Below are 26,706 nucleotides of genomic sequence, written 5' to 3' on the forward strand. Positions count from 1 at the left end.
ACTGAGTCTGTTTGGTTTTGGCGAGTCTGTTTCTTTTTGGCGATTCTGTAACTGCTTCCAAAATTCCTGGATGACTGGGATTACCTGTTTGAGCTCGTTGTGTGCTCAGTGCAACCCTCTTTATATAGCATTAGCTGCATGATGTGTAAAGCAGATCATTCCTTTGAACACATACACGCATATATATGTGTTTATAGAGAGAGAATAAAAATACAGTAGTCATTGAGGTTGACATCTAGAGAATCTACTCTTATGATGGGAGATAAATTTAGAAAGAAATTAGGTAAGAATGTGATTCATGCTCTATGTTTGTGCTAATCCAAGAAATGCTAAAAATGACCATTGATCTCCATTCTTGGTCTGGAAATTTCTTAGACAGGTACAAAGACTATCACACATTCACTGTAGTGTTCCCCTCTAGAATGAGATACCTTACTCTTTGTTGCCATTGCTGAAAGTTGAAAGGGACACAATCTTCTGTAACAATACTGTAATGGAACATTTAAGTAGAAAACCTGTCAGTCCTCATTCCTTTTTAAGGCTTTAGGGGAGGCATGCAGGCATTTACTGCCTTCTAGGAGAATTGCCTATTTTCCAGACTACAGATTCTTAATCAAAAGTTTAAGGAGTCTGTAAGACTCCAGTAGACTAACATGGTGTCTGTCTACATGAGCATTAGATATTTACCATGGAGATATCTACACTTAAGCTATCATCAATGATACCTGCTCCTGCCCTCTGAGTACCATTTCTCTCTATTGACAGTAAAGGAAGTCCCAAACAATTAGGACACTATGTCTGGTTACCACCCTGAAACATATCTTCCATGCTTCATATACCTAATCCCAGGAAAGGCAGAGGTTAGCAAGTGAACAACAGAATTCCTTTTGTAAGAAGGGGAACCTAGATGATATTGTCCAGCACTGTCCAGCTGCATCTTCAAAACTTCTAGTGATGGTGACTCTACCATGTCCCTTGGGTGGTTGCCGCAGGGCATGGTTGTTCCCACTGTAAAAATAGTCTTCCTAATGTTAAGATGAAACATTCCCCAGTGCATCTTGGACCTCTTGCCCCTTGTCTTCTCCTTGCGGCTCCCATTGAAGTGAGGAGCCCTTTAAATACTGGAATACTGTGATGAGGTCCCCTGCGAGCCTTCTTTTCTACAGAAAGAAGAGACCTAACTTCTTCAGTCTTTTCTCACAGGGTAGATTCTCCACCCTTTGATCATCTTCATGCTCCTCCTTTGGACCCTCTCCAGTGTGTCCTTGTCTTTCTTGCATTGTGGGGACCAGAATGGGGCACAATACTCCACATACGGCCTGACAGGTGCTGAGAAGAGCGACATGATCACTTCTATATCTCTTCTAGTAATGCCCCTCTGGATGCAGCTCAGGAATCTATTTGCCTTCTTTGCTGCAGCAGTGCACTGCTGACTCATGTTCAGCTTATCCACTGCAACAGTACCAGGTCCTTTCAGCAAGGTTGCTCCCCAGTCACACAAATCCTAGCCTGTAGCAGTCTCTTTTGCTTATTTTAACACACACACAGGGCTTTGCACTTGTCTCTGTAAAAGTTCATACTGTTTTTGCTAGTCTACTCTTTCAATCTCTCCAGGTCTCTCTTGACATGTCAGCCCCTCCACTCAGTTTAGTGTCACCAGCAAACTTGGCAAGGGTGCTTTCAATCACACTACCCAAATAATTTCTGAACATGTTGAAGCAGTGTGAGGACCAGTATCAGTCCCTGGGGGTTCCATTTGTGACAAATAGCCAGCCTGAATGATGCCATTGAACATGGCAATCATGAGAATTAAAAACTAGCCTCATTTATTTCCCACAGTACAATAGGATCTAACTTTTCCTCTTATTGAATATACCCTTTAAGGAAGTAAAAGACTGGTGTTAAATGTTACCAGATCCTACAAAGGAACATAACTGCCAGGTCAGTTTTGTTCATTAAAGAGTATAATAGTCATTATGAGCCGACATCCTCATTCTTACAGGACACCTTAAACATCCTGAAATGTATTTCGAATTCTATATGGATACTGTTGAGGAGAACAGTTGGTGCCAGTAGCTGTGTGAGCAGCTGCAGTTCAAGCTGCTCATGGAGCTCTGGCTGGTACAGCCTGAGGCAAGAGGCCTTGAACTGCCAACACCTTGCACAACAAAGGGCCCAGGGACCTGTGGCTCAGGTTGGTGAGAGGACACTCAGAGACACAGAGAGGAGCTGAGGACTTGGGAGAAAGAGACTTTTGTGAGTGGTGAGACTATGAAGGTATAAAAGCCCAGGGATTTCTTAGTTGGGATTCTCCTTGGAAGCACCAGCTTGAGTGGTTTTGGTGTAACTGCACTGTGAATAAATGGCTTTATGGAACGAGATATCCAAGACTCTGCTGCAGGAATAGGTGTGGAAACCTGGTCTGACTGTGCGAGTGGAGTGTGCAGGGAGTGAAACAGGGACCCATTCGATCACTGGAGCCGGCCGTTGTTGTTACGATCCGGTTTAAACTCAGAAAAGCAAAGAAGTCTCTGTGCATAAATTGGAAAGAACTTAGAAGGTTCAAATTATTCCCAGAAACGAGATTAAAACCAAATGAGGTTAGATGTTGATGCCAAAAAATGGATGTATTTTATTTAATAGCAAAAGAGGCAAAGAGAAGGGAAAAGAAAGAGAGAAAGAAATGGAAAAAAGAAGTGTGTATGGGGGGTGGGAGGGGACAGGGCGAGGTGACAGGGGTTAGGTGGAAGCAGATCACCCATCCCAGGGTCCCAGCGATGTCTCGTTGCTCCCCTCCATCTGACCTGCTGGTGGTGAGGGTCCCCTGTCACTGCCGTGACCACGCCACCACACGCCACCAAATGCCACAGAGTACAGAATCCCGTGGATTAATATACCCTGTGGGCCAGGTGGGAACACCCACGTGTCTCTCTTGTGGGGGCTGGCTTGACACTGTCCCTTGCAACACTGAGGGTCTGTTGCATCATCTCTGGTGCTCTGGTGCAGGGTCTGGGGACATCTTTGAGGAGGGCCCCTGTGATGGGCCATGTCACCCCCTTCTGCTGTGGATAAGCTTCCCCCACAGTGAGGACCCCTCAGCTGGGCTCCTCTGCACAGTGGAGGATGGGCAGTCACTGCACCTCTGACCAGAGGCATTTCCAACACACACCCAAAGCCTCTCCTCCCCCTCCCCTTTGGTGGAGGGTCTGTGTGAGCCTGGCATCTGATAGCCCTGGGGCTGTGGTCCTCATCTTGGAGGTGTTAAACCTGTGCTTTGTGACTGTCCCCAGCCCTGAGTTGTTACTTTATCTTATCTTCATCAGCAAGCAGTGTAAGACCTCAGTCAGGGCCCCATTCAGGGTGTGGTAGTCTTCTTTGCAGCTTTTGTAATACAGTTTTAGAAGTCCTTTAAGAAAATGTTTAAGTCATAAATCATAATATTTCAGTATCTGACAGCTGTGAAGGGGCTTAGGTCCCTGCAGGGAAAGTCTCTGGTGGTGGGAGTGTGACCACCCTGTCTGGATGGTCAGACTGGGAGATTTCCTTAACAGATAATATGAAAAGTCCTTCTTCCTGGAAGATGCTTCACTGTTTTCTGTACACCAGGGTAAATACTGTGTGATGTGAGTGCTCTGTACTGTCTGAATTTCGATACTTAGAGTTTCCATGTCAGACAGTAAACACCTTCCTTAAGGGCCAGCTTGTCATCTTTCAGCTCCTCTGTTCATATTAAGATTTTATTTAATTCAGTTTTAGATTAAAAGCATTTACCAGTTCTTAGTTTAGATTGTAGACTTAGGAAGGTAATTCTTTTCAGCATTTCTTTTTAAGCCCAAGTTTCAGGCTCATAGCTAGGCTGCTCACAGTTACTATAGAAACAGAAAATGCCCCACAGGAAATGAGAATATTTCTCATGCATCCACCATTGAAGTTCATTAGCTACTTGATACTGTCTTTGAGGGTAATCATAGAAAATGATGTTATTTTTTAGCCTCAGTAGATCTTCTAGCTTTAGACAGTAGAATATGAGTTACATGGTATCATGTGGTAATAAAATCAGTGTTTGTCAGACTTAGCAATTCCAGTGGCAAAGAATGTATCCAGGGTTAGTGATAAGCTTGTTGTGTAGCACACACAGTTTTATTATTAATATTTGAATTAGGAAAAGCTAATGTCTTTTTTTAAAAAAATGTATTGTACCTGCTTCTTCATTTCCTGCCATATCCTCTGAATTAGCATAAGTGGTTGAAATACTATTTTGGAAAGAAGATGTGGAGTACACAGAAAAAATCTGGACTGCTTTGTTCTGTACTGCTGGTTTTACAGAAATGTGGGGAAACAGGCAAATGGCAGTTGAGCTTATTCTCATAATCAAATCCTTTATTTATGTGATTTTTTTTTCTTTTCTGTTTACATCTCTTTTTTTTCTGTCCAAGTCAATAAGGTTTCCTCTAAATATGACGGGATCTTGTTTGATTGTACTTGCATAGCCTCTTATTGTTATGACTAGTAATCAAACTTTCTTGCAACTTAGGAGAAATCAAGGGAGAGCACAGCAGAATGTTTGAGATTCCCATGTATGTAATGAGAGGAAAATAAGCCTGTCTGATTCAGTCCTGATTATGATTTTCAATACAAAACTCTGATCAGCATGCTATAGTTTATTCCATAACTTTTATTTTTCCAGGTACAACTGTGCCAGCATTGCTAAATAGCACCTCCAATCAACTTTACCTTCATTTTCACTCTGACATTAGTGTGGCAGCAGCTGGTTTTCACCTGGAATACAAAAGTAAGATTCCTTGTTTCTTGAAACTTACCCAGAAAAAGTATGTACATAGAAAGGGAAACAGATATTTTACATTATTCTTTTTGCTTGTTTGTTGTTTTTTTTTTTTCTTTCCTGACTACCAAGCCTTGTACAAGTGGTATCTATTAAACTGACATTTTAAATGAAGTGACATTTGAAATTGCTGGAAAGCAGCTTTCACAAATTAGCAGCATCTAACAAATCAACCTGGCAATTCATGATAGCATTTTTAAAATGTGGGGTTTAATATTGGTGTGGAATTTCTTAATTTATTTCAGCTTAGTTCTGAAATTTAGTTGACAAAAATAAAGTAAGAGTTAATTTCCCTGCTTGGAAATAGATAAAAACCAGAGAAGATAACATTTTTTTTTCCTGTTTATATGTGCATATATTTATGCCTTGCAGTTCTTTCCTTTCCTTCAAATTATTTTCTCTCAACTAATTTCTGTAATTGCAAAAACCAACATTTTAATCCCAGAGCTACAAGAAAACACAGCAGTCATCTTGGTAAATCACTGGTGGTGATCTAAGAATTTTCATGGCAAAATCTGCTGTATATCAACTTTTTATATGTTTTATGAGAAACTTCATTATAAAATACAGAGGTGTGGATTATAAACATAGTGGATTACCTCACATAATCATATTTAATTCAAATGTATTTTATTATTACATCTCTCCAAAACTTAAAATGCAATAGAATAGTAAATTTGGTACATGTGTTTGCATTGCACATGATTTTAACTGGAAATAGATATTGCTAAGAATAATCTAGTATTTTAAAAGTAATATGATGAGTTGGCAGTCTGATGAGTGCTTTGATGAAGGTCACAAAGTAAATCCTTATAACTTTTGAATATGAGCATGCTCTCTTTTTTCAAAGGCCATTCAAGAATTTTCTTGACAATGGAGTTAGCTTTTCTATTTCATGGACTTCATAATTAATGTCTAAAAATGGTAATGTTGTTTTTAATATTTTAAAGAAGTACACATAAGTAAATAAACATGGATGATTTTTAATAAGTCCTATTTCAGATTGAGATAAAAAATTATAAAGAAAATATAAAGCTGCACAGAATTTTGAAAGACTAGATTATCAGCTCATATTATTAATCTGACTATAGGCACAAGACAGTCCTGTGTTTTCCTTTAATTCCCTGTACAGTTCAAGTATTTATATGCAAGTATGTTTTAGGGGTTATTTTAATACAATCATTCTAATGGCGATGTAGAATGAAAATATGAACGTTACTTCTGCAGGATTTTTTTTTAGAATCTACTATTTTGACAAAGTTCTCTTTCTTTTTTCATCTGGGGACTCCTCCTCCACAGTTGGTCAACTTGTTTTCCTCCTCCAGCCTTTCTCTTTTTCCTATAGTGAAGGTATAATTCCATATGAAGCGTGAAGAAGTACACATTTATTCTAGAAAGTCACACAATGAACATTTTAATTTTTTGTCTTTTACTGTATCAGTTTTATTATCCCTGTGACTCCTGAAAAAAACCCTGTTCTGTTAACAAATAAAATCACTTAGATTTATACTTTTGCTTGTCTCCTAATATCCAGTTTCAAAACTGTGCTCTGTTAAAGTGTCTATTGAACTTCAGTGGTGCTAATATTTCAAGGCCAGTGTTAGAAGTGCACCTCAGGACAGGTCAAGGTAGCAATGTTGAGCATTCAGAGCTCAGTTAGCTATTCTGTTAGTCTAGCAGGAAAGAAAAAATTTGTTTCTTATGTGGCTATATGGTATCTGCAGGGCTAGTAGGAGTACAGTATATCTCTGTGTGATCGAATACGGAAACTGAGCAAGATCCCACAGCAAGAATTTAAAGGTTTATATTGAGCAGTCACCTTTTCAGATCAAGAAAACAACAGAGAAAGAAATACTTTTCTGTGCAGATATTACTAGTATTTGATTATGAATTCTGAAGTCTCTGATCATTTGGTCACCTAATGTCTGAAGCAGCATCTGAAAAATAAATACCTTTGGTTCAGAAGTCAATCTAAAATTTGGAATAAAATGTCATTTTGCTAAGGGGTTGTCTTCATAAAAAACCACAAAGATATTCAACATGCAATGCTATGTTAGCACATCAGATACTTTTGATAAATGCAAAAGAAAAGAAAGGAGAACTAGATTAATAGTCACGGAATCATAGAATGTGCTGAGTTGTAAGGGACCCATCAGGATCATTGAATCCAACTCCTGGCCCTGTGCACCTGCATTGTTTGTTTTTCCCTTGATTATTTCTAGATAAAATGCTTTGCAGATGTAACTTTCAGGTGTAATATAAGAGGGTTCCGTTCAATTCTTTCGTCTTCTCACTGAAATTTGAATGTCTGAATAGTCGTAGTGGGGATCTTCAATATATACTTTTAAGGCTACTTTATTTAATAAGATGAACTAAGCAGCTCTAACAGGATTTGTATCAGCATTCTAATTACCAGGAAAAATGGTCAATCATTCTGGGTCAGTTTGTATTCAAACATTTTGTAGAAAGTAGTAGAACACTAAGATCAAATGTATAAAGGACACACCACTGTTGTGAGCCCAAAGACTCAGGATTAATGTGTGCATCAAAGGGGAAAGCAGGACTTGGATCCTGCTCGGATGTATATGGGATGTACCCAACTGATCATGATACTTAATGGTTTTCAGTTCTTGTTCAAAAAAATTTTAAAAACTAGCAAGTCCTCAGAGAACTAAAATTGATGGGCACACTTTTTATTTCATTTCCAAGTAGATCGTTTTTTTCCTACTATTTTTTATAGAAATTTGTTAGGTTTTCTGTGGCCCTGATTAAAATTTAATAATGGCTTTATTGGAAGTAATTTATAGTTGTGCTAATTTTAGTATTTGAGTAATGCTTCTATAAATCAAAATGTCCTTTTGTATATTTCCTGCTCTTTTATGGAATGGGAATGGATTTGTTTATGAAGGGATTTTTTTGAGTAATCAATTGCTGCCAGTCAAAACTAACAATAAAAATCCACAGTTGTTCTGATTTTTCATCAGATTTCTAGGAAACCCAGAGAAATCGTGGCATATTCTTATTTTACAAAACAAAACCCCAAAATAATAAAATTCATGGCTACCTACATGTATACAGCCATAGAGTTCTTTTCTCCTGCTACATGTATATCATTCCCAGTTAGCATTAACTGAAATTATACCTACTCATCAGAGGACACTGGAACTTTTAATAAGGTCTTAGATATAAGTATTCAGGAAAAGCAAAAGCTATCTGCCTTTGAAATTGTGAAAGCTGTACTAATTTTCATAAGGCAAAAATTTTTCAAATCCTCTTTTCATATTTCACCTTGTATTGGATCTTTTTTTTTTCCTTTCTTGTAATTGGGAACCAGATTTCTTGTTTGGTCCTAAAACATTTAAAACATTTCAAGAGAATTATTTAAGTAAATGAGCTTTGTTTTTAATCTTTGGGGGATGAATTGGATGGGACTCTGAGCAACCTGGTCTAGTGAAAAGTGTCCCTGCCCATGGCAATGGGGTTGGAACTAGATGATTGATCTTTAAGATCCCTTCCAAACTGAAACATTCTATGATTCTATGAAAGTATTACTTGAGTAGGAAGCATAGAGAAAGTTGCTGTGTACTCATTGTTCCTGGAGAAACAAGAATGATAAATTGTTAGAACAAAGAACACTAAAACCTTTCCTAAGCAAACACCCAGTAAGTGAGTGTTAGCCCTGAAACAGTTAATTTCTTAAATATAAAGTGACCACTTTAGTTTATATATTGTGGTGCCCAAAACTGCACACAGTACTCAAGGTGAGGCCATACCAGTGCAGAGCAGAGCAGGACAATCAACTCCTAAAAACAACATTAAGCTATTAAAAAGTTTCCAAAGGAAGGCCATGAGGATGGTGAAAGGCCTTGAGGTGAAGCCATATGAGGAACAGCTGAGGTCCCTTGGTCTGTTCAGCCTGGAGGAGACTGAGGAGAGACCTCATTGCAGTTACAGTTTCCTCATGAGGGGAAGAGGAGGGACATGCTCTGATCTCTCAGGTGACCAGTGACATAATCCAAGGAAATGGCCTGAAGTTGTGTGAGGGGAGATTTGAATTGGATATTAGGAAAAGGTTTTTCACCCAGAGGGTGTTTGGGCACTGAACAGGCTCCCCAAGAAAGTGGTCACAGCACCAAGCCTGATGGAGTTCAAAAAGTGTTTGGAGGATTCTCTCAGGCATGTGATGGGACTCTTGGGGTGTCCTGTGCAGGGCCAAGGGTTGCATTTGATGATCCTCTTGTGTCCCTTCCAACTCAGCATATTCTATGAGTCTATGATATAATTACTTCTTTAGTGAGAAGACAGTTAGGAATTAGAGTGAAGACAATTAGTTTTCCAACTATAGATATTAACAGAAGAATATACTTTCACAATAAGGAGCTGTTGACCACATCAAGTCCAAATTTGAAATTCAGCTCCTACATCAGCAGACTACAGTAGGGGTAGAAGACACAAAATGGACCTAATAGTGTTTCATCTAGCCTTACCTTTTACATACATTACAAATTAGAGTAGTAGGTGAAACTGCTCTAAACTAACCATTCCAGTATTCTGCAGAACCCTGACGTCCTTATATAAAAAGTCTTCATTACAGCATTAGGAAGTGAGAATTATTTTGGAACATTCCCTTCATCCCAGAAGAAATTCCAGGGAGCAACAGAGGAGAGTGTCTTTAAGTCACTACTAAATTATTTATTCACAATAAAAATTATGTCTCTACAAATTGCATATCATATTTTAGAATAAATGGATAATTCTTTCTACTTACAAAGATATTTTCACCAGTATAAATGCTATAAGCATGCCATGTTAGGGAAAACAACTTTACTTCAGTAAGATATATTTAGTTTGCTATCACTTGATCACATATCTTGTATTCCACAGTGTCTTGTTTTGAAGTAACTTTACAGAAATTCATAAATACCTTATAAAATCTTCAGCCACTGATGACACCTTATTCTAATCGTAAATATTTGCAGATAATGAAAATATTTTAATAAGATTTTTTTTATTTCTTGAAACATTTTCTTCCTTTTAACAATAGGTCTTTCTTTTGCCCTGTCCATTTGCAAGTTCTTTCTATGTATGTCTTTATTTTCATGGGAAGGATCTGGACAGTCTGCTCCTGCAAACCTAAGTCTATGTCTAATCTAGGCACTGCATAAGTTTCTTTCACAGCCTCCAAAAACACACAAGTCTTAAAGCGAATAATATAATTTTGTCATTTATTTTAGGATGTTTTTGTGTTAGACATCAAGAATGTAAGAGTTCAGTTACCCAAGCTGAGTGGTCTACTGAATTTGTATACTATGGTCAGATTGATGACTCAGAAGTTTTTCCCTTTGTTTATTTGTTATTTGCTTGTTTTGCTCTTTTGTTTGTTTGGTTTTTGGTTTTGTTTTGTTTTTCAAGTCAGATACACAAACTCAGTTTAAAAGAAATAATTGGTCAGTGCCTTAGAAAAATTTCATTCTGGTCACAACATAATTAATTGTAAGTATTGTTAAGGGCTACTGCGTGGTGTTTCTTGTTATTTCAGGACTGTAGGTTTTTAAATTGGTTGCAGCAACCTATGGTTAACAAAACAGTAAAATATGCAAGAGGTAACTGTAGAAAAGATGAGAATTAATAATTTAACTAATCCTTTATATGCATGTCATAGAATAAATACCAAATGTAATTATTTTCACAACCACCAGCAAGTCCTGAATCAAAGAGTGCTTTGTTTCATTCCTAATATGTACAATGGTAGGAAGAATAAATATTCCTGTTATTTGATTGTATTCCTTTTAATATAATGAACAAAGGAATCAACTATCCAAATGGTGTGTTTTAGGAATGTGACTGTTTAATTCAACTGCATTTGTGGCCAGTGATTTATAAGCTTGGTCTTGAAATCTCATTTATTAATTCAGTGGTAGTTTAGATATTTTCCTTAATATACAAATGAATGAAAAAATAAAAAGTCTGGAAATGGGTGTTTGCTCAGCATGCTGCTTGAATTTCTCAGCTGAAGTCAGGTTTGTTTTAGTAAAAGCTGAATATATGCTGAATATTGATATATAGGTTTAGGCCAAAAATGTCTGTAAGTATCTGTCTATGTATGTATGTATGTATGTATCTAGCTCTCTATCTACCTCTCTAAATTAAGGGATTAGAATTAATTTTCAGTAAAAATCTTGTTTTATGCAATCAATATTTTAATAGTGTCATCTAGCTCTATTACCTTGAATTAGCATATGTGGCACAGGTCAGCATCATTCGTTTTGTAAGCTTTTACCTTACTGCTGTACCAAGATGATGGAATATGTATGAGAACAAGCTTACTTTTAATCGCCATCTCCTTTTCTAAAGCCACTCTATCATATCTTTTCAAGTGTTAAAGGTTCTTGGCAGCTGAAAAGGATTCACTGCTAAGGGGGCTAGAGAACAATTGACTGTCTTTTGTAGTACTTCTCTATCATGAAGATCTCTAATAAATTCAAAGATAAGAATCAGACTAGCAGAGAAGAAAATATATTCTTCCAAGTAACATATTGTATTTATAGGTCCAGATTAAGATCTTTCATGCAATTTGATTTTCAATGTGGCTCTTCAGTGCAGTAGTCTTTTCTTTTTCCCTATGTTAAAGCAGGTGTGAATCATAAACATGCCATTTTTAATTTAGCAGGTCTTGATCCTGTCAGTGTATCTATGCAACTTACTAGCTGTTGACAAGAATCTGACCTCTCTGCAGTAACTCATTGAGATAAAGATTTTCTAGGCTGGTGTCTGAAGCATGAAGTTTTGAAAGGGACAGCTTGGATTTTGATATACACCATCACCAAAATGGAAAGAACAGCTTGATGCTTGTAATATAATAAAGTATAATACATTTCCGTTAGCTGCATAAGGGTGGGAGGAATTCGCAAAAGAAGGCCTGATAGCTTTTGGTCCAGCTGTCAAGAAATTCTTGGGTTGTCCAGTTCTGAGCTTTCTGAAATGGACACTAATGGGCATTCACATTGTCAGAATGTGCCAACAAGGATTTTCTTTCTGCCAGCAATGGCAGTTATGTTTGGACAGAATTTGAGATAAATGTAGACATGGATATAATTATGTAAGTAAGGCATATTTGTCTTATGCCACAGCAGGGCCAAGAAAGTGTTTAGCAAACAGTGAGTGGAAGAAGGTCAGGGAGAGGGTTATCACCCTTGAAACTGATGTGTTTTCTTCTGTACTGCATAGCAGAAGCTAAGCTCTGAAAAGCATGCACTTAAGAAATCCTTGTTCCTTTTTGTATTGCTTGGACTTAACATTTACCATGTTTTCCCTTTATTACTGACTGTTCACATACAATCTAGTTTAATAACGTATTTCAGAGTCTCTGAATATTTAAGTTTCCTAGTTTGTCCCCAGATACCGGAATTTGTTTGGTTTCTCTTGAGCATTCTTTTGATTTTTGAACCTGTTCTGACTAAACCAATTTTCTAAGTTAACTGGGCTAGTATTATGGAATGAATAGAATAACAGAGATTTGAGGATTCAGAATAATGTTTGATTTTGCTCTCAACTTTCTCTTTGCTTTTGGGAAGGTAATATTGCTTCTTAATATCAGGTTTATCAAAGTCAATTAGGAGTGGGTTTTGCATACTGTTTTATGACATTCTGATAGAATATTCTGTAATTTGCATCATCAGACCAAAGAAGTAGTGTATACAAAGTGTTCTGAAAACTGTAAGCATCTAGCAGAAAAAAGTTTTTTACCTAGTTATTAGATTCTGTTGAAGATAAATACATAGCATACTACGATATCTAACAGTTATATTAAAAGTTCATTTCAAGGTTTTTGATTGATCATAGTCTTTTTAAATTCTGTATGCTATTCGACCAGCAATGGAAAGAGCTATATTACAAGCACACTTATTAGTGTTGCTATGCAGCCACTATTATAACTGCTTCTGTAACTCAGAAAAATACGTAAAAGTAACTTTATTCATACAGATCTAAGCCTGTGGCCCTGATACTTTCAGCATACAGGAATTCTGAGTTCCAAAATGCAAATTCCTGATGACAAGAAGTGAACCTCAAATTTATATTCACAGAATTCAGCAAGTCCATTGATATCTATAAGCAATTTAGTTACTATGTCTTTGTTAGGTGCTTATTTATTTAATAACAGTGATCTTGGAGCATATCTTTTTAAATTTCATATCCTATTCAAGAGTGAGAAAGGTGAGAAATTGCAGAAATAAGCTTTGATTTGCTTAAGTTGCATCTGAACACTGGATTCGCAAATTAGTGATCAGCAGTTTATATGTGGTTCTTTGAATTACTGAGATGAGGCATTATGCTTCACTTAATGCTGAAGCAAGCAGTTTGTGTGGATGCATATCACAGCTATTTAGTACCTGTACTCAAAGGAATTTTCCAGACATGGATACATTTATGGTATTGTGGCATAAGACTGGTTGACCAAAGGAATTATACTATTCAACTTGCAGCAAAACCAAAACCATTGAAGTTAATGACAATATCTTGATGATTATTTGGAACATTACAGTTCCACATAGTGACCACACATGAAATTTCTAGTGGCCATGTAAAGTCACCATAGCATCATTTGAAAGTTGATTATATTGGTAGAATATAAAAATTTGTAAATTCTGTGAGAGAAATTCCTGAAAATCTTTAAAGCACATTTAGATATTTTCCAAAATTATAAATTCCAGTACACAAAAGAACTACTTTAGGGAGGCCCCATTGTTTGCAACTATTAAATAATTCTTTGTTTGCTAATTTGATTTTTTTTTAGTTTGATACCTCTTTCATCATTTGTTATGAAGACTGTACTTCATACCTTGACAGTTTTCACTCCGAATTAGAAAGGAGTTCATTATCTTCATTCCTGATAAAAGTCAAATGTAGTAAAACTCAAGGGCACAAGACAAACAAGGAACATACAAGACTATAGAACTTATTTCCAGGAAAGAAAAATATGGCACAGCAATCACAATTTCCTGTGAAAGTGTAAAAGCTATTTCAGACTTCCATGTGCTTTTTTAGGAATAATAAATTTACTTCAACTAAAACTTGAGCTGCAAAAGGCTGGAATTGTGTGAAGTATGAAACACAAAATTTTTATTTGTGCATTTAATATCTGTAAGGCATTTCTATTTGAGTGATGAAAATTAGATACATAAAGATTTAGGCCATAAAATTAAAACCTTGTCTGTATCAAAATGTGTGATCAACATTATCTGTAAGAAAATTGTATTTCCCTAGAAGGGGTAGGGTCTCAGCCAATAATATCAGATATTGTTTCATGATTAAGTATCTGGAACAACAGACTCTAAAATGTCACATATCAGAATAAAGCCAAATATCATGTAATTTCTATATTAAACACAGTTCAGTTGCAGTTACTGTCACCACACAGGTTAGATTTCATAGGAAGACAATGAGAATAATAGGTTTTTTTTTTCAGACAACTGAGTTGAAGGATGCACAGGATCAAATTCAGAGAAGTATCATGTTCCTCTGATTTTTGGGGAATTTTGTGCTAATAAATTCTCAAAATCTCTTCTCACACATTGTGAAAATAATTTCCATTCTTATTTGGCTTCTAAATGACATATTTTAATAAACTATAACAGCTACATATTTATGTTTCAGTAGTAATTTTCTCGAATAAATAAGTAAATTCAAAATTAAGATTATATTTTAGATTGATTTTTGAGTTCAAAAAAAGTTCTTAACATTATAAGGGGAATGAGATTCTGTTCTCAGACCATGAACTTGCAAACAAATTCTTCTGGTTCTTCTGTTTGCAAAGAAAATCTTAAAACACAGAATTACTTAATCTAATCTCCACTTTCTCAACTGTCTTGTTCATTTGGAGTATTTTCACTTAGTATGCAAAGTTGATATTTAATTTTCAGTAGTGCAGACTAACAAACTCCTTAGGTGATCAAAAAAGGGAAAAAAAAGTGATATGCACTTGACAAAAAGCAGAAGTTTGTACTTTAGCTTGTCAAATTTAGGTGAAAAAATTTGAGAAATTACTAATCATGGAGAATCTTGGTGAAACCAATCTTTTGTTTTCTCACACCTGGCTTAAAAATAATTAAGAACAGACTATCCAGTCACACCTATGCAAAGATTTAGTTTTGGGCTAAGAGTACTAAATTTCAATGTCTAAACTTCTTTATAGTCTGTGGAGTGGCCTAAGAATAAGGAACCACCAAAATATTCTGCTCATTTATTGTTGAAAAGAGAGACTATGCATAAAGTGTATTCCCTCTTTCTCCCTCCACTTCCTTCACAAGGATAAGAAATTATTAAAAAGCCCTAACAAAGAGAAACAAGCAAACAATAAAACCCAGGCTTTTTAACAAACTAACATCAGAATGCTGTTTTGGAGACTATAAAACTGTATAGTGTGTCATAGCAATGTGACCTAGTAACAGGTATAGTCACAGTGTATAGTCTTTGTGCTTCAGTCATATCACTTGTATTCTGTAGAACAGTTCTGAAAACTTCTGTGTTTTAAACAAAATTTCAGTTTATTGTTGAAAGGAATTTTTAATTAATGTTTTCTTAAAAACCCATAATTCTATGGAAAGAGTTCATTAAGGCACTATCAATATCAATGAAGAATATCAATGAAGACCTGCATACCTATGTTTTTTCAATCTTTGTCTTTACTTTTTCCAGCTGTAGGCCTTGCTGCCTGTCCAGAACCAGTAATTCCTAGCAATGGGATGAAATCAGGAGATAGATATATGGTGAATGATGTTTTGTCATTTCAGTGTGAGCCAGGATATACATTACAGGTATTTCTTTCTTTCTTTTTTTCTTTGAATAATGCACTGTGGACTAATTGCAATAAAATGCCAAGAGACCTGCCCAAAATGTATTCTAATAAAGAGTCTGTATCGTGTACATAGAGATGATTTAAGTAGAGCCTATGCAAGTGCTCCCAAATTATAAAGCTACAGATGTGTGGCATTTCTGGGCCCCAGAGAATCTGGGCTGGCAAATCTTGTCTTAGATCAACATACCATTGAGCAGTAAAGGCCATCAAAATGGACATTGAAATAACATGGATAAAATGTTTTCTCTAGAAAATTGTTATAGTGCTATCCTGTAGAGTACTGTGTTTTTCCTTTTGGGAGATTGATTTATCTAGGTGAAATTTTAATGTAGAAATACATTGTGGGATTTTGTCCTCTGCTCAGGAATTGTAGAATTGTTTCTAAAGCAAATTTTTTTCATGCTAAATCTGCTCTTACAAATCTTTCAGGGAAAGGTATTAGAAATTAGTTCACTGATTGGGGATGTTCACATACTGGTTTAGTTTCCCATGGTAGACATATGATTGAGCTGCTCTTTGTAAATGTTTCAGCACACTGTAAATCTAAGACTAAAAGCTTTTTTTCTTTCCTCACTAGTTTCTCTAATTTGTTTATATATAATCCACCACTTGTAAAATACATTGAGAACACCTGAGTTCAGAATTATTCGGTTGGTAGTAGGTCCCACTCAAGACAGTGTAAAATCCATATCAGAGAAAGCAAAGCATCACAACTTCTCCTTACAAGGATGAAGTTGCCCATCTGAGAACTGCCAATTGAGTGTTCTCTCAACATATATACGATATTTCTTTGGTCTCTATATTTCTTACCATTGTACTAAAATACTGCCAGGATTCAGACTAAGCATCTTACCCCTTAGGCTGGCTGTGGGAACACCTGCACATGAAAAGTCTCTCTAGGTAACCAGGAATATGCATACCTTTTCAGTCATGTATGGCAGGTATAGGTCAAGTATTTAACTAATTCATTCTCTTTACTTGTATTACATGACTTGAAACAACCTGCATCAGGAGCATTCCATATCCATAGCAAAAATATTTTGTTATACTAGTATTCTGCTAATTAGAAAAGATTCAAGACTTGAGCACAACAAAGCCTATTCTCTATCCACCCTGAGCACTCATTGCTTCTTTAACAGTTTGAGGGTTGCTTAAAAGCCAGCTGATTGTTCATATACGAACTACTTACATTATTTTTCTTTCAAAATTAATATTATTTTGAAAATACATTATGGTATAAACCCTTTAACTTTTGGTGTTTTAAACTTTATTTTCTCTATTTCATCTTTCCCTTTCAGTATCCTTTGTAGGTAGCATGCCAGTAAGAAAATGAGAGATTTGATAACATTTTTATGACATGGTCCCTTCAGAAGGACTATCTGTCATTAAAACTTGGCTCCAAAATAGATTCAGACTTTCATTTAAAGACTGCTGTTGAGCCATTAACAGTTTTCTATTTCAAAGTAGTAGTAAACTAAATAAATTATGAAAGGACATATTATGTGGCTATACCGATGATGCTATAGCTGAGGCAAAGATATGGGAGCTGAAATTTCATCCTCAGCACTGTTTATTTGTTGGAATGGAGTGCTGACATGGTTTTGGCCAAGCTGAAATATAACAGTTCGGTAATTATCACAAGTCAGAGACAGGCAGTTTGCATCATGGCATTTCTTTTGCAGATGAATTCAGAAGGTAAAAGTTGAGGAGGTGTATATACAAAACATTGTACATTTGCACTCAAGGCTAGAAAACAAGCCCACACACTTCCCCTAGTATATATGTAGCTTATATGTTCTTTTAGGGCTTTTTTGCATGCATTAAGCTAAATTTAGCATTATTCATCTGTAGACTCAGGACAGTCTATTTCAATGCAGAGTCTATCTGGAAGTCAGCCTGTAAGAAACTTGGTTACACAACAATAAATATAATTGTATGTTAAGAGTTGTGTGCAATTTTTTATATATTTTTATTCAGTTCCACTTTATGGTGAAAGGATCAGAATCTGCTGGTAGAGCTGTTATATAATTGCTGTTCATATAATTGCCAAGAAGTGTTTGTTTAGTGCCTTGTTGCCGTGATCCAGGTCACTACTTCTGAGCTGTTATGACTAAAATACATATAGGTGAACATCTGATTTTTGGCTAAGCTTATAGCAGTGATCTGATGGAAAAAAAAGTGAAAAACTAACCCTATACTAATGTTTTCCTATTGAGTTGGAATAATGTATAATCCAATTTATTTAATCTAAAAAACAGCCATCTAATCTCAATCAGCTGTTAGACTTTCATTGTGATACTAGAGATAAACAGCCGTACACTTCCAAGTGTATTAATTCTAAGATTTTCTGTTAGAATAGGAACTTTACTCTTAAAGTATTGTCCTTCTTCACTGATATCAAAAGGTTAACACAGGTACCTAATTTTAAACTGCTTAGATTTAGTGGTGTGACCTCTACTTATATTGCCCATCATATTGCAGACTCTTTTATCCCTACCTTTTTCAACAAGGAAACATCTAAATTTTGCATAGGGAAAAAAAGGGCATCATTATTGTGTCTTTACTTACATGGATTAGAAATGGATACGTGCTCAAGCACCATCAAGTATTCTGTCCGTACTTAAAATAGTACTGGTGAAATATTGATGTGGACTGATAACAGTAGAATTTGATTACTTCAGAAATGGTTGGAATAAGTACAGGAAACCTTTTGAAGATCCACATTGTTAACCCTGGCTTGATGTTTTAGATCTACTCTTACTTACAAAATGATCAGAAATGTGAGTTCATAAATACAGTATTAGTATAACATAATGATTCATTTGTGAAGAAGAGATCTGCACACAAAAAAACCTCTCATCTGTATTAATGCTAAATTTCAATGCACTGCGTATATCACTATCACAAAACCGTATAATGTCTTTTGTCTATATGCAGGTCTTATCTGTAGCCCTTTAATATGACTAACTGCACTTTTTTTATATAATTACACGGATTCTATCATTAAATACTTTCTTAAAATTTCACAGCATATTGTTCCTTAACTGTATATATTCCAACCATAAACCTCTTTTTCCATACATCTAAAAATCTAACACTAGCTGTGGAAGCTGACATATATAAAAACTAGTTTCATGAGCTTGTTCAAAGTGTAAAACAAAAGACCTTCAATATCCAAATTCAATAGAAAAGAGTTTGAACCTTTTCAAAATATTGATGAGAATTGCTATGCTGTATGGACTCTGCTGTAAGAAAGTGCATACATATCTATATATATAGCATGTTACTCATGCTATATATATAGACAGGACAAGTAAAAATGGGTCCAAATTAAAAAGAAATAGTAATGAAAATAAGGTTCTATGAGTCACAGTATGTTTGCTATTCAACAAATATAGACCAGCATAACTTTTCAGAATCTTTTTTTTTTTTTTCACTCTAGCTGTGAATTTATCCTCAGTCTTTAAAGAACATATTCACAGCTAGCAATAACAATCAGGTGTGGATTAGTTTATAATTGAGACTTACCAGAAAAGTCATAGAGCTCAAACTGCTACCTGGAGATGCATAAGAAAGGTAATTGCTAGCTGTAGGATTAAGTGTCTCCCCACAGGAGGGAACTTTAAAAGACTGAAATCAGAGTGTGCTCTTGTTGGAAAGAGGCTTGAAGCTAGAGGAATCATTTAATTTTATTTTTCAAAAGATCTTTTATGGCTATTTTACGTTTTTCCTGACTGGGGTAGTTAAATTATGGCTTCCCCCTTGACTCACATCAGAGACATGCAATCACAGAAAACTAGGAAAAGAGAATAAACTAAAAGAGTGCAATCATGGAAGACTAGAAAGAGGGAGTGAAAGAGGGTTTAAAACAGGGAATATTGCATTAATTAAATTATTCAAAACCTCATCCATTTTTCAAGTAACTAAGGTGACACAGTAGGTGCATGCACATTTTTTCCTTTAAAAAGGTTGCTTTTAAGGAAAATATTTTTATTGAATTATCAATTTGTATTGTTTTTAGAAGAAAAAGTCTAATTCATTTTTCATTATTTTAGTGAAAACTGATCCTTTTTTTTCCTTCCAAGTAATTTTCTGGATGTATTTCAGTTTGGCATTCAGAAGATGATTGCCTAAATATACTTTACTAAATGATTAATTAAAGTAGTTTTATCCCATGCAATTCTATATGAACTTTATTCAAGGTTGTGTGTAAACATTCCAGATGATGTGAAAGAAATGTCATCAAATTGATTTTTTTTTTTATTGCAGTTTACCTATTCATTCTTTTTCTTATTTTTATGAGATTATGATTGCTATGGAAAAGTAATATTTAAATAAATCTTCATATTATATTGATAAGATGTGCTGGCTTACTAAATTTTAGACTCTTAATATACTCCACAAAAAGAAACTAGGGATGTTAAGTGACTTGCTCCAGTTTATATATCCAAATGATTAAAGCAGAAAATAAACCTTGTTCTCAGTCCCGTGTCTCAATCTTTGTATCAGTTGCTCTCACTCTTGCCAGTTTATTCAGCTTTTGCATTTCAGCAGCAGAATACATAACCTGAGTACCTCAAGGGACAGAATTGGCAAAAAAAGACTTTTTGTGCTACTGTTTTCAGTTTGAACTGTTCCTAGGAAAAATGAAGATGGGAGCATTTTGGCCCTAGGCAGTCACCCTGAAGTATGTGGGATTAGACTTTGCAAGTTATAGACATGTCTTAATTCCTGCCATCACATGAGTCTGCTTGGTTCTTGTGATTTTTCTTAAAAATAGGCAGATTAAATTATTCTCGACAGCTAAATAAAGAGGCACTTGTATTCCTACAGCTGTCTGCCAAGATGTTGCATGTATGCAGTGGGTCATATTGTGAGGCCATGTGAGAGGTCAAGGCCTGCTGCTATTTGTTGATGACAGTCTTGGCATGGTCCACATTGAATATCTGTAGCAAGTAGATGTGGAACAAATTCCTCTCTGTGTCTGTACTACTCACGCAGAGCAATGGTTGATTTACTCTGGATTGCAGCCTAAAAATCAACCATGCTTGCACTATGGATGGAATACATTGGAATTGAAACAGGGAGTGAACTAATTAGACTATATGAATGCACACAGTTAACTGCTTCTGTCTTATAACCATACATTTAAGAAGTTTTCAAGTTACCAGAGGAGAGGTGTTTGAGAATATTTATGCAATAGAAGAATAAGAACATGAAACCTGAACTATTTGAAAATAGTTTCATTCAAGTAATTATTATGTAGTTCGCTGATTAGATTATCCAGGAGGTCCTCTGTAGCTCTGTTTTTCAGAAAAGTCCCATAAATAAATATCTGTAATCTGATTTTTTGCCCTTTCCAAACAGGGCCGTTCTCATATTTCTTGTATGCCAGGAACAGTTCGACGCTGGAACTATCCATCTCCTCTCTGCATTGGTATGGAAACTTGTTTTCAGTGTTCTGACCATCAGTCACAAGAAACTCCTGACCTTGTCATGTCTATTGTTCCTCAACTTAATTCTGCTTCATTCAAAACTTTTTTGAGTTTCCATTTGTATCTATGAAATATGGAAAAAAAAAGATTTTTTTTGTCTATATATAGTGAAATGCTATTTAAAAAAAATATCGTGAGAGTGAGCAAAGGAGGAAACCCATATGTTAACCATTGTTTAGCTTGTCCTGAATACTCTGCTTTGAATCAGGCTGAATCTTCTTTATAAAGGAGAGGACATTAACAGATTCCTTTTGCAGCATGCTCAGCTTGGAAAACCTAGGACCCAGGCAGGTCATGCAGGGCACCTAGGAGATTTCCTAAAGAAGCGGTAGTGAAGAGCAGCTCTGAAGCCCAGCCTTCAGGGGTGGTGGAATGAAAAGGAGTTCTAGGGATCCAGAAAAGGCTGGCTCTTTTCATCTGAGAAAGCTGTTAAATTATGCTGAGTTAAAAGTAAAGATAAAAAGCATTTTCCTTTTAAGAACATTTAGATCTTAGCCAAACAGATCTGAGTTTTGTGTGTGTAGAAAATAATCTTCTGTAGTATTGTTTCTTAATTAGACAAAATTTAAGAGAGTCAAGATTCTGCTGTATTTTGTATGCTTATTTCAAGAAAAAGCAGGAATTGAGGGGTGAGAAGCACAGGTCCATCATAATGTTCTGTCACTTCAGCTTTGAAATACATTATTCAGTGAATGCTTTTAATTTTAATATTCAATCAGCAAAAGCTGTTCCTACTAGTTTCATATCTAAGAGGAATTCAAAATATTGGGATGATATTGAACAACACTAATGTGAAATGGTTTTAGAGATTCCTTGTCAAGTTGAGCCCATATATTATTTTGTATTGTCAACTTCTACAGAAGCAATCACTTCTGATTGATATGAAAGCAGTGCATTTCCTTCAAATCAGTTTTAGAAATGGAAAACTTATTCAAGGAGGGGTGTTTTGGGCTTTGGGCACTTTTGTTGTTTCTTTTCTTTTTGTTTCACCCTTATGTTTCACCTTGCATACTAAATATAGTTCCTTTTTGCAAACTTTGAACTCATTGAATTATGATATCCCGGGAGCTAAATACCCCTAAGAGAAAAAACAAACCCTTAAAATATGATCCTCGCTTTTCTCTCGTCTCTAACACTTAAAATATTGATTTCTATAGAATGCAAGCCAAAATCAGTACAATTATTACAACAGAGAGTAACACAATGTCACAATTGTGTTATCAGATCATGTATTAATGTAATGCCTGGCATGCAGACTCACAGGCCTTAAAGTAATGATTCCTCAAATAATAAATATAAATTACAGCATTCTAATTTGATTTCTTGAAATTATTCTTACTTCATATTACTGTCCTAGCATATGTGTAAGCTCAGCCACTTTTTTGCAGGTTGCTTCAAGTATTTACAGCTTAGCTTTATGTCATCCTAAGTGATGCAAATGGGTTTTCAATATCCAGACATATTAATTTGCTGAATAGAAGCATACCAATTGAAAGCAAAGAACACTTCTGTTATGCAGCAAGTCTATCCTCTTTCTGAATTGAAGCAAAAACTCTGGTGGGGTTTTTGTTTGCTTCTTTGTTTTTAAATTCAATTGTAGTTTTGGTTATATTGAGTAATGGATCTGCTGCATCATTATTTGGGATCATAATTCAGTTTAATTTCAGATTTGTTCCTCTGATTGTGAAACATATCTCAACATATCACCCAACATTTTTAACAGTAACTACCAAGCTGAGGCAATGGGTTGCCTGGTCTGTATGTGCAATTACACATTTGTAGTTATATTACAGGGAACATATCACCTTACACAAAGATTTTGATCTCAATCAAATCCTTTTTTTTCCTCCTTCATGATGAGTTTTTTGACTGTGATAAATTTCACTGCTTTTGGGTCATGGGAATAAAATGGAAAATCCATTTTGAATTAAACATATGTCAAATATTAAGAAATAATAAAAGATACAGTGATTTTCTTTTTGTTTTTAATAGCTAAATGTGGTGGAACACTGACAAACATGGCTGGTGTGATCCTGAGCCCAGGTTTTCCTGGAAATTACCCTAGTAACTTAGATTGTACATGGAAAATTTTATTGCCTATTGGATATGGTAAGTAAATTTATATTGGAAAAGCAATTATTTGTAATCATCAGACTGAAATATATATATGAGTATTATGGTTTCCAATATGAAGTAGATTTTATCCAGTGAATGTATTGTGAACCCTTACATAATTATTTGCTATCTTTGAAATGAAACTGGTTGTCAATTTTTAAATGTGACTTTGTCAAAGCAACTTGTTATTAACTCATGCTGTCTCAGAAACTGATTTCAAAGCAAGTGAAATCTGTGGCATGAAGATATATCAGATGAAATAAATAATGTGACTTCTAAATTAAATTTCTAAATTTTGTTCTCCAAGTGATGTTTTAACAGTAATTTATGTTCTATAAAAATAGACAAAGCCTCACTTTTAGAACTATGAATTTGGTTAAAAGCATTCTCAAAATGTGTTCCAAATCCTAGATTACAGTTGCCAACTTAGAATCTTTCTAGGTTTACATTAAAACTATTGTCATACAGAAAATATCTTCACAAATAAGTAATAACTATGTTGAAAAGGTAATGATAATAATAAGAGATCTCTAAGTTTGTGTGTAAAACACAGTCTTCTATCATTATCAGAATTGAAATAGGAATAAGTTTTCTTGCTGTGAAACTTCATGTCCCATACTATAAATTCAATGCCAATGCTCAATAAGAAAATTAATTTTAAAAACTTGTTACAAAATTCCCTATTATTCTCCAAGGAAATTAGTTTATTTTTTATTTTCTCCATTCGCATTCATAAGAGGGATTTTTGTAGTGAGATGTACTACTTTCATAGTATTTTACTAAGTTAATATGTAGAAATACTTTGCTGCTGTTTAGAATAGTGTCCTTTATCAGTGAACACCTGGTAAAACTGATCCATCATAGTTATGGATAGCCTTAGTAGCCTTAGATATCCTTATAGATGTAGGAGAACCAAGACAGAACATCCTTTGCTAGTTTTGATATTCCCCAGCTACATTTTCAGGAAACAAAAATGATAAGCAATGTCATCCTACTTAGGTTATTACAATACTGCCTTTGAAAAACAGTCCTTTGTATTTCTCAGAGTTGCTCTTTTTCTTTAAGCTTTTTCAAGTAGAAAATGTTTCATGAATTAATTGCACAAGAGCATCTTGTATCTTTTTATTATTTTTCTCACTTTTCTGAAAGTCTCTGGTGGTGGTAATTCTATAAGTAGAAAAGACAATAGTTTTATTTAGTAAGGGTTTTAACAGGTAAAAGGTATTCATAGCACTGATCTATCATTGTCTTCAAAAATACTACAAAAGACATTTTTTACCATCAAGTCCCTACAGCAATATTTTTCCCCAAGTATTTGTTAAATAATCCACATATAATATCTTTATATGAGGTTTAAAATTGCAATCGATGTGATCTTTCACAATGTACTCCTACTGAAACATCTTGGATATTATTTTAATTAAAAGTATAAGCTTGTCTACTGAAAAGCTGCTTGTATACTTGCATTCTATTGTATCGAAACAACTGTGTGCTTAAACAAAGTCTAACAATAAAATTGTGGGAGCTAAATGTGTCCCAAAATGTAGCGCTCTCTTCATTACATGAAAATACATCAGTCACGTAAAAGAAGACACTACTAAAATCCAAATATTTTAAAATAAAAAAATATATTTTTTCAAGTGAGTTGTTGTGATTTTGAAATTTTCTCGGGTAGCTGTTAATTAATTAACATTTCTAAAAACAATTAGCTCAGCTTGGAATTTTCTTTATTCAGAGTACCTTCAAGTGAGAGAGGAAGTGCTGTTGAGATTAGAGCAGGAAGTAATATAATTATAGTTTGACCAGATAATGATTTATTTCCTGTAGCTATCAGTTTTATTCCATGTAATTTTATGTAAGAAATAGTTTAGTGTAGAAAAATTTTTCTTTGACATATCAAATTGACATTTGCAAATTGTATAAACTTGGACTTAAGGCTTGAGGGGACACATACAGTGTGTTCTCTAATTGAAATTAGCATGTTTCAAACTACTTTAAGTAGGTTTGGGGTTTTTTTTAATTACCTTTAAACCTATTTTTTGACTTTTAAAACACAAAGCCTTTCTATACTGAATATATACAAATGGACATAGAAATTCCTTCTCAGGAATTAAATTAGAATGATTCAGTTTTAAAGGTACTCCATGGCTCATCAGAGACTATTTCATAACAGTACTTTTATTTAAATACCTAAACAATTATTCGGGCTCTATATAAATATGCCAAATTTGATTATCTGCTTGTAACTTTCACAATTTAGGTATAACGTTAAGTGGCTGCTCAATTCTTTATCATTTCTATGGTGTTGACATCCAGTCTCTGTTGGAAATCACTAGCCATGATACTGAAGTCAAGATGTTTCCAGGCTGCTTGGTGTCCTTACCTCATCTCAGATCCCAAGAGTATTGTAAAATTAGTGACTTCATTCAAGTCAGACTAACCAGATCCGACATCATACAGTGATGGTTGATATTGTGACTCTGATATGTTTGCTGTGTACCTCTCTCTATAGATAGCATTGTGTTAAGTGTTCTTATTCAGCAGCCAAAATACTTGATTTCATACCTCCCACTTTTCATAGGTCAGAGAAGGTACTAGAACTAAATAGCCCATATTTTTACAAGTGTTCTATAAAACCCAGTTTATTTGGTATCTTATTTAATTCCTCTTGTAGAAAAAAAAATTCTTTTTTATACAATTGATTCAATCTTAAACCACAGAGGTGAAGAAATCAGTTATAAACAAGACTGAGTGAATTACCCTGGTAATCTATTACCATGGTAATTAGTCTATAATGGTCTCTTCTGGAATGAAGAATATGTCTCTACTGCTAAGTAAGAATGTCAAGCAGAGTTAAGGCATTGAATATTTCACACTGCTTTGTTGGCTCATTCAGTAACTCTGTTTTATTCTATTACAGCTGGTTCTTCACCTTCTACTAGAGCAAAATTAGGCTCAAAAAGTGCAGTTGCAAGTTACTTGGTACTAGGCTTCCAAACCAGGGATTCATTCCTCACTTCTGTTTTGATATGATACATAGGCATGGTTTAAGACTGGATTTCAAGTCCTTAGTCCACATGAAGTAGTGCCAGAACTTCAAAACAGTTCTTCCCATGAGATTATAATTCCAACTGTTCAGCATTTTTTGAATGCTTAAAGGCCTTGTTCAGGCACTTGATTCCCAGAGAGGGTTTGTGGTAAATTCTCTGCAGTTAGCACCTTTAACCAGTCTGTAGTTTGGTGCATCTTATAGGGCTGCATACAGGGTAAAATGGCTCCGAAGGCACACTGGCCCAAGTTAGAGGGAAAAGGAGACAAATATAGGTGACAAGGGGCAGGACAAACAAAGTAGAGTAGATAGCTGGAACTAGGTAGGTAAACTTCTGCCTCTGACATGT

At 35.1% G+C, this 26,706-nt stretch overlaps 1 protein-coding gene across 1 annotated transcript in view; it reads left to right on the forward strand.

The window, feature by feature from the left end:
- CSMD1 (CUB and Sushi multiple domains 1) overlaps nt 1–26,706 on the forward strand; it is a gene marked incomplete at both ends in the record, with an annotated part of 1,098,128 nt that overhangs the window by 949,538 nt on the left and 121,884 nt on the right. The window contains 4 exons of the mRNA XM_082276664.1: nt 4,688–4,792; nt 15,539–15,657; nt 21,066–21,135; nt 23,186–23,302. Of these exons, the coding sequence (XP_082132790.1) occupies nt 4,688–4,792; nt 15,539–15,657; nt 21,066–21,135; nt 23,186–23,302 (411 nt within the window). The remainder of the gene's footprint in view (nt 1–4,687; nt 4,793–15,538; nt 15,658–21,065; nt 21,136–23,185; nt 23,303–26,706) is intronic.

The sequence above is a fragment of the Coloeus monedula genome, assembly GCF_965178545.1.
Source record: "Coloeus monedula genome assembly, chromosome: 2".
In the NCBI taxonomy this organism is placed as follows: Eukaryota; Metazoa; Chordata; class Aves; order Passeriformes; family Corvidae; genus Coloeus; species Coloeus monedula.